Raw genomic sequence first — 12,923 nt, 5'->3', positions numbered from 1 at the left:
CCGCTAGCACATCTGCAATACCCAGTCCCCATAGCTCTGTGTGCTTTTATTGTGTAAAAAAAACGATTTGATACATATGCAAATTAACCTGAGATGAGTACTGTCCCTGACTAATCTCACGTACAGGACTCATCTCAGGTTAATTTGCATATGTATCAAATTGGGGTTTTTACACAATAAAAGCACACAGATCTATGGGGACTGGGTATTGCGAATGTGTTAGCGGCCATCTAGCAACCCATGCCCTCAGCTCTGTACACAAAATCCTGGTGACAGGTTCCCTTTAAGTATTAAAAAATGCTGTTTTATACAGTCTTATATTTTTCGTCACATTTACTACTGCGCCTTGTTCGACTGTTTTGATTTTTTCAACTTTTTTCTTTGTCTGTTTTAAGTGCTGAAGAGCGAGTCTTTTTGCATCAGCTTTTAGGCTGAGTTCACACGGGCGTTGCGGGGAAAAGGTGCGGGTGCGTTGCGGAGGGAACATGCGCGATTTTTCTGCGCAAGTGCAAAACATTGTAATGCGTTTTGCACGCACGTGAGAAAAATCAGCATGTTTGGTACCCAAACCCGAACTTCTTCACAGAAGTTCGGGCTTGGGATCGGTGTTCTGTAGATTGTATTATTTTCCCTTATAACATGGTTATAAGGGAAAATAATAGCATTCTGATACAGAATGCATAGTACAATAGCGCTGGAGGGGTTAAAAAAATTAATAATTTAACTCGCCTTAATCACTTGCTCGCGCAGCCCGGCATCTCTTCTGTCTTCATCTTAGCTGTGTGCAGGAAAAGGACCTGTGGTGACGTCACTCGGTCATCACATGGTCCGTCACATGATCTTTAACCATGGTGATGGATCATGTGATGACCGGAGTGACGTCACCACAGGTCCTTTTCCTGCACACAGCTAAGATGAAGACAGAAGAGATGCCGGGCTGCGCGAGCAAGTGAGTTAAATTTTTTTTATTTTTTTTTAACCCCTCCAGCACGAGGGTTCTGTATTCAGAATGCTATTATTTTCCCTTATAACCATGGTATAAGGGAAAATAATAATGATCGGGTCTCCATCCCGATCGTCTCCTAGCAACCGTGCGTGAAAATCGCACCGCATCCGCACTTGCTTGCGGATGCTTGCAATTTTCACGCAGCCCCATTCACTTCTATGGGGCCTGCGTTGCGTGGAAAACGCACAATATAGAGCATGCTGCGATTTTCACGAAACGCATAATGATGCGTGAAAAGCACAGCTCATGTGCACAGCCCCATAGAAATGAATGGGTCCAGATTCAGTGCGGATGCAATGCGTTCACCTCCCGCATTGCACCTGCGCGGAATACTCGCCCGTGTGAACTCAGCCTGAGGCCTCATGCACACGACCGTTTTTTTTTTTCGGTCCGCAAAACAAATTTCCATTGTTCCGTGATCCGTGACCGTTTTTTCTTCCGTGGGTCTTCCTTGATTTTTGGAGGATCCACGGACATGAAAAAAAAGTCGTTTTGGTGTCCGCCTGGCAGTGCGGAGCCAAACGGATCCTTCCTGACTTACAATGCAAGTCAATGGGGACGGATCCGTTTGACGTTGACACAATATGGTGCAATTGCAAACGGATCCGTCCCCCATTGACTTTCAATGTAAAGTCAGGAGTCCCTATTAGGCTTAGTTCACATCAGCGTTCAGCCTTTCCGTTCTCATAGAAACATAGAATGTGTCGGCAGATAAGAACCATTTGGCCCATCTAGTCTGCCCAATATACTGAATACTATGGATAGCCCCTGGCCCTATCTTATATGAAGGATGGCCTTATGCCTAGATGATTTTGGAGCGGAGACAAAAGTTGTGCATGCAGGACTTTTGTCTCCGCTCCAAAATCATCTTTTGAGCGGAAACCTAACGGACCCCATTATAGTCTATGGGGTCTGTAGGCTCCGTTCGGCTCAGTTATGTGCCGAATCCGTCCTTTCCGTTCTCCTGCTCCTATAACGGAGCAGGAGAACGGAAAGGCTGAACGCTGATGTAAACTCAGCCTTAGGCCTCTTTCACACTACCGTTTTTTTTTCCCGTTTTGCGGACCGTTTTTTGCGTTCCGTATACGGTCCGTATACGGAACCATTCATTTCAATGGTTCCGCAAAAAAAAACGGAATGTACTCCGTATGCATTCCGTTTCCGTATTTCCGTTTTTCCGTTCCGTTGAAAGATAGAACATGTCCTATATTTGGCCGCAAATCACGTTCCGTGGCTCCATTAAAGTCAATGGGTCCGCAAAAAAAACGGAACACATACGGAAATGCATCCGTATGTCTTCCGTATCCGTTCCGTTTTTTGCGGAACCATCTATTGAAAATGTTATGCCCAGCCCAATTTTCTCTATGTAATTACTGTATACTGTATATCCCATACGGAAAACGGAACGGAAAAAACGGAACCAAAACGGAAACACAACGGAAACAAAAAACGGAAAAACGGATCCGTGAAAAACGGAACGCAAAACACTGAAATGGACATACTGTAGTGTGAAAGAGGCCTTAGGCTTATTGCACACGACAGTATATTTTCACGGTCCGCAAAACGGGGTCCCGTTTTTCCGTGATCCGTGACCGTTTTTCGTCCGTGGGTCTTCTTGATTTTTGGAGGATCCACGGACATGAAAAAAAAGTCGTTTTGGTGTTCGCCTGGCCGTGCGGAGCCAAACGGATCCGTCCTGAATTACAATGCAAGTCAATGGGGACGGATCCGTTTGATGTTGACACAATATGGTGCCATTTCAAACGGATCCGTTCCCATTGACTTTCAATGTAAAGTCTGGAGTCCCTTTTATACCATCTGATCGGAGTTTTCTCCAATCCGATGGTATATTTTAACTTGAAGCGTCCCCATCACCATGGGAACGCCTCTATGTTAGAATATACTGTCGGATATGAGTTAGATCGTGAAACCTCATTTCCGACAGTATATTCTAACACAGAGGCGTTCCCATGGTGATGGGGACGCTTCTAGTTAGAATATACTACAAACTGTTTACATGACTGCCCCCTGCTGCCTAGCAGTATCCGATCTCTTACAGGGGGCCGTGATCAGCACAATTAACCCCTCAGGTGCCGCACCTGAAGGGGTTAATTGTACTATCATATACCCCTGTAAGAGATCAGGGCTGCCAGGCAGCAGGGGGCAGACCCCCCCCTCCCCAGTTTGAATATCATTGGTGGCCAGTGCGGCCCCCTCCCTTCCTCCCTCTATTGTAATAATTCGTTGGTGGCACAGTGTGCGCCACCCCGCCCCCCCCCCACCCCCCTTCCTCCCTCTATTGTAATAAATCGTTGGTGGCACAGTGTGCGCCCCCCATCGGCCCCCCCTCCCTCTATAGCATTAACAACATTGGTGGCCAGTGTGCGGCCTCCCATCTCTCCCCCCCCCCCCCCCCCATCATTGGTGGCAGCGGAGTTCTAGCAATAGTACAATAGTAAAAGATTAATACTTACCTGGGAGCTGCGATGTGTGTGTCCGGCCGGGAGCTCCTCCTACTGGTAAGTGACAGTTCATTTAGCAATGGGCCGCACAGACCCTGTCACTTACCAGTAGGTGGAGCTCCCGGCCGGACACGAACATCGCAGCAGCAGCCAGCAGCAGGTAAGTATGAATCTTCTACTATTGTACTATTGCTAAGTAACCATGGCAACAGTCCTGGTTGCCATGGTTACCGATCGGAGCCCCAGCGATTAAACTGGGACTCCGATCGGAACTCCGCTGCCACCAATGATGGGGGGGGGGGGGGGGGAGATGGGAGGCCGCACACTGGCCACCAATGTTGTTAATGCTATAGAGGGAGGGGGGGCCGATGGGGGGCGCACACTGTGCCACCAACGAATATTACAATAGAGGGAGAGAGGGGGGGGGGGCGCACACTGTGCCACCAACGATTATTACAATAGAGGGAGAGAGGGGGGGGGGGCGCACACTGTGCCACCAACGAATAATTACAATAGAGGGGGGGGGGGGGGCCGCACTGGCCACCAATGATATTCAAACTGGGGAGGGGGGGGAGGGTCTGCCCCCTGCTGCCTGGCAGCCCTGATCTCTTACAGGGGATATGAGAGTACAATTAACCCATTCAGGTGCCGCACCTGAAGGGGTTAATTGTGCTGATCACGGCCCCCTGTAAGAGATAGGGTGCTGCCAGGCAGCAGGGGGCAGTCTTGTACACAGTTTGTAGTGTATTCTAACTAGAAGCGTCCCCATCACCATGGGAACGCTTCTGTGTTAGAATATACTGTCGGTTCTGAGTTTTCACGAAGTGAAAACTCAGCTATGAAAAAGCTTTTATGCAGACGGATCTTCGGATCCGTCTGTATAAAAACTAACCTACGGCCACGGATCACGGACACGGATGCCAATCTTGTGTGCATCCGTGTTCTTTCACGGACCCATTGACTTGAATGGGTCCGTGAACCGTTGGCCGTGAAAAAAATAGGACAGGTCATATTTTTTTCACGGCCAGGAAACACGGATCTCGGATGCGGCTGCAAAACGGTGCATTTTCCGTTTTTTCCACGGACCCATTGAAAGTCATGGGGTCCGCGAAAAAAAAACGGAAAACGGCACAACGGCCACGGGTGCACACAACGGTCGTGTGAAAGAGGCCTTAAAGTCACGTTTTCCTGGAGACTTGCGACTTTGCAACTTTTTTTCATGTGCATACTAATTACACCAGTCTTAGTGAATATGAACCTGTCGACCTGAAAAACATCCACCAGACGTCCGACTAATGCCAATACGCCTCGTCTAATTCATGAAGTGCTGTGCGACTTTTTATAAATACTCGGCAAAAGAAAGACAGACAAAGCAAATATGCCTAATTTTATGGCCAAAAACAGGCGATCTTGATAAATGTGCCCCATTATGTTCTGCCCCAGTAAGCCCAGACAACTTCCTTATTTTTAAAGGAGATGTCTCACTTTAGCAAATGGCATTTATCATGTAGATAAAGTTAATACAAAACACTTACTAATGTACTGTTATTATCCATATTGTCTCCTTTGTTGGCTGGATTCATTTTTTCATCACATTATACACTGCTCATTTCCATAGTTACGACCACCCTGCAATCCATAAGTGGTGGTCCTGCTTGCACACTACAGGAAAAAGGACTGGCCTATTTGGTGGCCAAGACCGTGGGAGCGCACATAGGCCAGTGCTTTTTCCTATAGTGTGCAAGCACGACCACCACTGTTATATTGCAGGGTGGTCGTAACCATGGAAACAAGCATTGTATAATGTGAAGGAAAAATGAATCCAGCCAGCAAAGGAAGCAATATGGGTAATAACAATACATTAGTAAGTGCATGTATTAACTTTCTCTACATGATAAATGCCATTTGCTGAAGTGAGACAACCCCTTTAAGGATGCCCTGCAGAAATATAATTATACATATTATATAGTGGCCTTGTGTGACCTCCATGAAACAGGGTGCTCCAGCAGCACAAAGTATTTCAGAGAGGAGTATGCTGGTATTATTGGAGGTCACAGACTGAGTGGAAGAGGCCGGGTCCACTTGAAGCACGGTACTGTGTATTAGATGTGGACTGCTGTGGTGTGAACTGTCTACCTGTGGTAGTGACACTGTCATCTTGTCTTCTCTCAGCATGCTGCCGAACTGGAGCAGAAACAAAATGAGTCTGAGAACAGAAAACTCCTGGGAGAAATTGTCAAGTACAGCAATGTTATACAGGTAAGATCCAGTGCAGCAATATAACATGACAAAACATGACATCATACAACCATAGACGGTACATTCCTCACTATTGCTCTGCCCATCTTGTGAGAGTCCATAGATCTCAGCAGTGACTCATTAGCAGTAAGCCCTATCACCCTTTTTTCTCTAATGACTGATGCATTATCTTCAGTGTTTGTGTGTTTAAAGAGGACCTTTCACCCCTCCTGACATGTCTGTTTTAATAGCTCCATGTAATAACAATTCTGGGGCATCTGTTCTTATGGCTCTATGTGCCATTCCTGTATTATTTCTACTAGATGTTATGAATGAATTGCTAGCAGTCTGCAGTAATGGTACAGAGGGGAGGTAACCAGTTGGGGGGGGGGGGGGCTGTACCTGCACAGTCTGACAATGGCAGCACTGATTGGATAGAGTCAGTCTGTGCAGGTACACCCCCCCCCCCCCCCCAAACTGGTTACCTCCCCTCTGTACCATTACTGCAGACTGCTAGCAATTCATTCATAACTCCTAGTAGAAATAAGAAAGGAATGGCACAACATACAGACATAAGAATAGATGCTCCAGAATTGTTATTACATGGGAAATGCATGAAGCTATTAAAACAGGCATGTCAGGAGCGGTGACACGTCCTATTTAAACCATTGAATGGATGGATAGATATATCTAAGATAAATAAATATGGGATAGATAGATAGATAGTAGACAAGATAGAAGGTAGATAATAAATATATATAGAATATATATATATATATATATATATATATATATATATATATATATAATAGATAGATATGAGATAGATAGATATAGGATAGATGGATAGATCTATGTGGCATGCATTTGTATTAGGGCCTCTGTACTCTGATACTCTTAAATAAAGTCCAGTGTGACCAATTGCCTTCAGAAGTCACACGCAGTGCAAGTTTTGGAGACCACAACCACAGAATATTCCCCAAAAATCCAGCACTGCTGAATTCTTGTCAAATGCATATACTTGTGCTGTTTTTATTTTATTAAATTTTTTTTGTGGCTTTTTTTTTATTCACAAGTGTGCGAATTACCTTTTTTTATATTTATAGAAGGGTATAAACAAACATCTGAAAAAAGCCATAGCTACCACCTTCTGCTATTTAAAAAAAAAAAAGGACACCAAAAACCACAAGTTAAAAAACATCACTATAGTAAAATACATGTGTGCGTCTTTTCATAACTCCCTTAGACATCCATCTGGAAGTGGCATTTTTTTCAGAAAAGGAACACACCAAAAATGAATGTTAAAAAAAACTGTAAAAGTCTGCAAAATCCTCATGAAAAAACATGTCTAAATTATCATAAATTCATTATATACAGTGTTAGGATACTTTCACACTAGCGTTATTCTTTTCCGGCATAGAGTTCCGTCCTAGGGGCTCAATACCGGAAAAGAACTGATCAGACATATCCCCATGCATTCTGAATGGAGAACAATCCGTTCAGGATGCATCAGGATGTCTTCAGTTCAGTCATTTTGACTTTTCAGGATGGAGATAATACAGCAGCATGCTGCAGTTTTTTTTTTATCTCCGTCCATAATTCCGGAGCACTTGTCAGAATGCCGGATCCAGAATTTTTTCCCATTGACATGCATTAATGCCAGATCCGGCCCCGAGTGTTCCGGCAAAATGGATCCGGCATTGCGGTCTGCGCATGCTCAGACCGCAAAAGATGGGGAAAAAATAAATGCTGGATCCGTTTTTCTGGATGGCACCGGAGAGACAGATTCGGCATTTCAATGCATTTGTCATACGGATCAGGATCCTGATCCATCTGACAAATGCCAGTTGCAAATCAGTTTGCATACGTTTTGATGGATCCGGCAGGCAGTTCCGGCGACGGAATCCTCTGCCGCAAGTGCGAAAGTACCCTTAGGTTGTTGTTTTTTTTTTTTTGGGGGGGGGGGGGGGGATTTAAAAAAAAATACTACACCCATATGCTACATTTTATTCACAGGTTGAACAAATTCCTGTTCAGGGAATTCTATAGTAGAATATGGTCAACAAATTACATAGTCACAGTGATGCCATGATTCTAAAATATAACTTTTAATATGTATAAATAAAATAGTCAATGAATCCCTCTAGGTAATAGTTAATCAATCAATATAGAAAGAAAAAAGGAAAAATAAATTTGAAAACTAGGGTCAGGATGATATAAGTTGTTTGTTAATGGTTAGTAGATGTTAATGAAACCTATATTAGGGAGGTAATAGCCCTATTAAGGACCCTAACGTAGTAGCCCTACCTATTACGGAATAGCCGCCCCGATAGGGGCGATCCCGTTTCTCGTGCCTCCTAGAGTCCCTAGTTGACCCTGCAGGGACGGATGCCTATATAAGGGGGACCCTATAGAGATGCCTGGGCTAATCTACACAAGAAAAATAATAAATGTACACAGATAATAAACCCCAGTGACAGACTACACCCAAATATGAGAATATGATATATAGAAAATACAGAAGTGAGATGTCCCTACGCGTTTCGCCTGGTTGGTGTCAGGCTCATCAGGGGACATATTTAGCAAAGAATACCTATCACCATAGAATAATACAAATATTATTACATATATATGTATAGAGATTTTTATTTCCTTTTTATATTTTTCTCCTCCGTTTGAGGGTACGTAAAAAGATATTAGGAATTAGAATAGAATAGGCCAGTGCTTTAGATTAATACTGATCAATAAAGTCAATAGGATGATTAGATCAGTTGCCAACAGCAGGAGAAAAATCGTGAAAAGATGAACAGGAGGAGGTAACGATATTGATGACAAACCCCTGCTCATTCATCCAACTCGTGCTGAGGGTAGATGTATACTAGTATACTAGTCTGTCTGCTATATTGAGACTCTGCCTCTAAACTGTTAACATCACCACAAGTAATGCCAATAACGGACATTAAATATCAATCAAAACATAGAGATGGTCCTCCTGATATTAGTTAGCTATAGACAATGGCTAACATTTCAAACGGTATATATATATACCAACACCATTCAATATAGAAACTGTGGACTAGTAGCAGCTAATTTGTATCAATAATACTTGCGTGCCCAGTCGGGGCTGGATGAGTCAATAATAATGTCCACAGCTCCGGGTGTATATGGCAGTAGTAGCTTCAGAGAAGAACCTGTGGTGATGGCGTCCGGTGGGTAAGCGGCGAGATGTTGCCGGCGTTCCTACCTTTTAAACCCTAACTTCCGGGTATCGGGTCACATGGGTGACCACGTGATTGTGATGACAGAGAGCGTCCGACGTAAGACGTCGGGCGCCTGAAACCAGGCCTCGTTTGGGAATGAAAGGGATAGCGTCTGACGTGAGACGCACCCAGGGAAACACTGCATGTCTAGTATTAGACCGTGACTTCCGGATCACAGGGGAAAGTCACGTGATCGCAAAGCTGGGCAGCGTCCGGCGCCATGCAACGATGCATAGATAGCAGTAAGAGGTAGATCTAATGGGTCAAACGGCATACTTTCCTCAGTGACCGCAGTATCGGTCACATGACTAGCAAAGTGGGGCCAGACAATTGCTTATTGGGTCAGGCCAACTCCAAAATCATGAAAGCAGAGCTAGTAGCTAATATATAAGCCACATTCAATACGTGGTATTAATAGATCAGTCCCATTGAAGATTAATAACAACCACATTACCTATAACATTAAACAGTGGTGGCCCATACAAAATTTAATAAATGGATATTAAGATATATTAGGCTTATGACGTCATAATTAGACTTGTCAAAATTTATTAGATTTTATTTTAATTATTAGAGAGAGTAATTGACAAAAAATAGATAGATGTATTTATAAATGAAGGGTCCATTAATGCAGGGGTGGATCCCTCCCCCAATATTTAATGATAATTATGTTATAAAGGATATAATAATCCTATAGGATAGATGAAACGTCTTAAATGAAACACGCAAAGTCTATAGATTCATTTAAACCGGATGGAATAACAGTATTAAGCCTGTGAATCCACCTTGATTCTTTTTGTTTCAACAATTTATCTAGATCCCCACCTCTTCTTGACGTTTTTATGACTTCAATCATTGAGAAGTGTAAAGTTTTGACAGATCCTGCATGTCTACTCCAAATACTACACTACGGGAGAAATGACTGCATTACAGAACCTGAGCACTAATAGGGACATCATCATAAAATCATCGGACAAGGGTGGGAATATTGTTGTCCTTTCAGTACAACAATATAGAGATATGTGCCTCTCCCTGGTCCTAGATAAAAACAGCTATACAGTCCTGAAGGTGGATCCAACTGACAGATTCCAGAGGGAACTGCTTCAGATATTACAAGAAGGCCTGGAAAATAGATGTATTGATCGTAAAGAATTTGAATATTTATTACCCACAATCCCTAAAACAGCGACTTTCTATGGACTCCCAAAGATACACAAGGGTGTCAACCCCCTAAAGGGACGTCCAATAGTCTCTGGGATTGATAGCCTTACCCATCATGCCGGTGTATATATTGATAAAATTCTTCGTCCCTTTGTATCCACACTTCCGTCCTACTTACAGGACACGACTGATTTACTGCAAAGAGTTGAGGGTGTCATTATAGAACCTGACAGTTGGTTTGCCTCCATAGATGTTGAGGCTCTATATACCTCTATCCCCCATAATAAGGGCCTGTCAGCAGTGAAATTCTTTCTGGACTCCAGATCTGTGGACTTACATCAACACAATCAATTTACCCTTCAGCTTCTCAATTTTATTTTAACACACAATTATTTTATTTTTGAGAACCGCTTCTACCACCAGCTCAGGGGTACTGCGATGGGTAGCCCTTGTGCACCAACGTATGCCAACTTACTCCTGGGCTGGTGGGAGGATACAGTTGTCTTTACTGAATCTATGTTATCTTGGACCAGATTTATCACACTCTGGTCCAGATACATAGACGATATTTTTCTTCTATGGTCTGGGACAACCAATGAATTCCAACAATTCATGGATACACTAAATTCCAACCACATTGGACTTTTTTTCACCTCTGAAATACACCATAATACCATCAATTTTTTGGATGTATGTTTAGAAAGAGATGAACACAATAACATCAAGACGACCCTTTTTAGGAAAAAGACTTCCACTAACAGTCTCTTACGATGGGAGAGTTTTCACCCTACCCCACTTAAAAGAGGCATCCCAAACGGTCAGTTCTTGAGAGTCCGAAGAAATTGTTCAGACAACAAAAGCTTCACACATGAAGCATTCAAACTTTTTGATCGGTTTAAACAGAGGGGCTATCCAAGCCCGTACCTATATCAAGCATGGGATTGGGCCAAAGCAAAAGATCGTACTGCTTTATTACGCCCAAAAATAAAGACAACAAACTCTCTGGATCCAATAAGAATTATTGGTACCTTTGATTCAGAATCCCACCAGGTTCGGGATATTCTAAACCGTTATTGGGCTTTGTTAAAGACAGATCCTGATTTAACACAGGTACTTTCCGAGAATCCATCTATTACCTATAGACGAGGTCGCAATGTTGGCGACACGGTTGTACACAGTCACTTTGAGCCTCCAGATATGAATACATGGTTGTCCAATAGACAGATGGGCACATTTAAGTGCGGTAAATGCAAAGCTTGTGCATTTATAACCCTAGGAAAAACCTTTTCTGATAGTGCGGGAAACCAAATCTTCCATGCCCGCAGCTTTGCCAACTGCAATACATCTGGGGTAATATACATGGCTCAATGTGACTGTGGACTTAAGTATATAGGCAAGACCAAAAGGATTTTTAAAAAACGGATCCTAGAGCACATCGGGGATATCCGTATTAAACGGGATAAACCCGTATCAAGACATATTTGGAGTAGACATGCAGGATCTGTCAAAACTTTACACTTCTCAATGATTGAAGTCATAAAAACGTCAAGAAGAGGTGGGGATCTAGATAAATTGTTGAAACAAAAAGAATCAAGGTGGATTCACAGGCTTAATACTGTTATTCCATCCGGTTTAAATGAATCTATAGACTTTGCGTGTTTCATTTAAGACGTTTCATCTATCCTATAGGATTATTATATCCTTTATAACATAATTATCATTAAATATTGGGGGAGGGATCCACCCCTGCATTAATGGACCCTTCATTTATAAATACATCTATCTATTTTTTGTCAATTACTCTCTCTAATAATTAAAATAAAATCTAATAAATTTTGACAAGTCTAATTATGACGTCATAAGCCTAATATATCTTAATATCCATTTATTAAATTTTGTATGGGCCACCACTGTTTAATGTTATAGGTAATGTGGTTGTTATTAATCTTCAATGGGACTGATCTATTAATACCACGTATTGAATGTGGCTTATATATTAGCTACTAGCTCTGCTTTCATGATTTTGGAGTTGGCCTGACCCAATAAGCAATTGTCTGGCCCCACTTTGCTAGTCATGTGACCGATACTGCGGTCACTGAGGAAAGTATGCCGTTTGACCCATTAGATCTACCTCTTACTGCTATCTATGCATCGTTGCATGGCGCCGGACGCTGCCCAGCTTTGCGATCACGTGACTTTCCCCTGTGATCCGGAAGTCACGGTCTAATACTAGACATGCAGTGTTTCCCTGGGTGCGTCTCACGTCAGACGCTATCCCTTTCATTCCCAAACGAGGCCTGGTTTCAGGCGCCCGACGTCTTACGTCGGACGCTCTCTGTCATCACAATCACGTGGTCACCCATGTGACCCGATACCCGGAAGTTAGGGTTTAAAAGGTAGGAACGCCGGCAACATCTCGCCGCTTACCCACCGGACGCCATCACCACAGGTTCTTCTCTGAAGCTACTACTGCCATATACACCCGGAGCTGTGGACATTATTATTGACTCATCCAGCCCCGACTGGGCACGCAAGTATTATTGATACAAATTAGCTGCTACTAGTCCACAGTTTCTATATTGAATGGTGTTGGTATATATATATACCGTTTGAAATGTTAGCCATTGTCTATAGCTAACTAATATCAGGAGGACCATCTCTATGTTTTGATTGATATTTAATATCCGTTATTGGCATTACTTGTGGTGATGTTAACAGTTTAGAGGCAGAGTCTCAATATAGCAGACAGACTAGTATACTAGTATACATCTACCCTCAGCACGAGTTGGATGAATG

At 43.1% G+C, this 12,923-nt stretch overlaps 1 protein-coding gene across 2 annotated transcripts in view; it reads left to right on the top strand.

The window, feature by feature from the left end:
- The window catches only part of ITPR2 (inositol 1,4,5-trisphosphate receptor type 2), a 347,585-nt gene that overhangs the window by 104,490 nt on the left and 230,172 nt on the right, over nt 1-12,923 (top strand). For both annotated transcript variants that reach the window (XM_040435629.1, XM_040435619.1), the window contains exon 4: nt 5,641-5,727. In XM_040435629.1, coding sequence (XP_040291563.1) covers nt 5,641-5,727 — 87 coding nt within the window. The remainder of the gene's footprint in view (nt 1-5,640; nt 5,728-12,923) is intronic.

Source organism: Bufo bufo, chromosome 1 (assembly GCF_905171765.1).
Source record: "Bufo bufo chromosome 1, aBufBuf1.1, whole genome shotgun sequence".
NCBI classification, from domain to species: domain Eukaryota; kingdom Metazoa; phylum Chordata; class Amphibia; order Anura; family Bufonidae; genus Bufo; species Bufo bufo.
The sequence above is the reverse complement of the archived record's forward strand: the minus strand, read 5'-3'. Positions and strand labels throughout refer to the sequence as shown.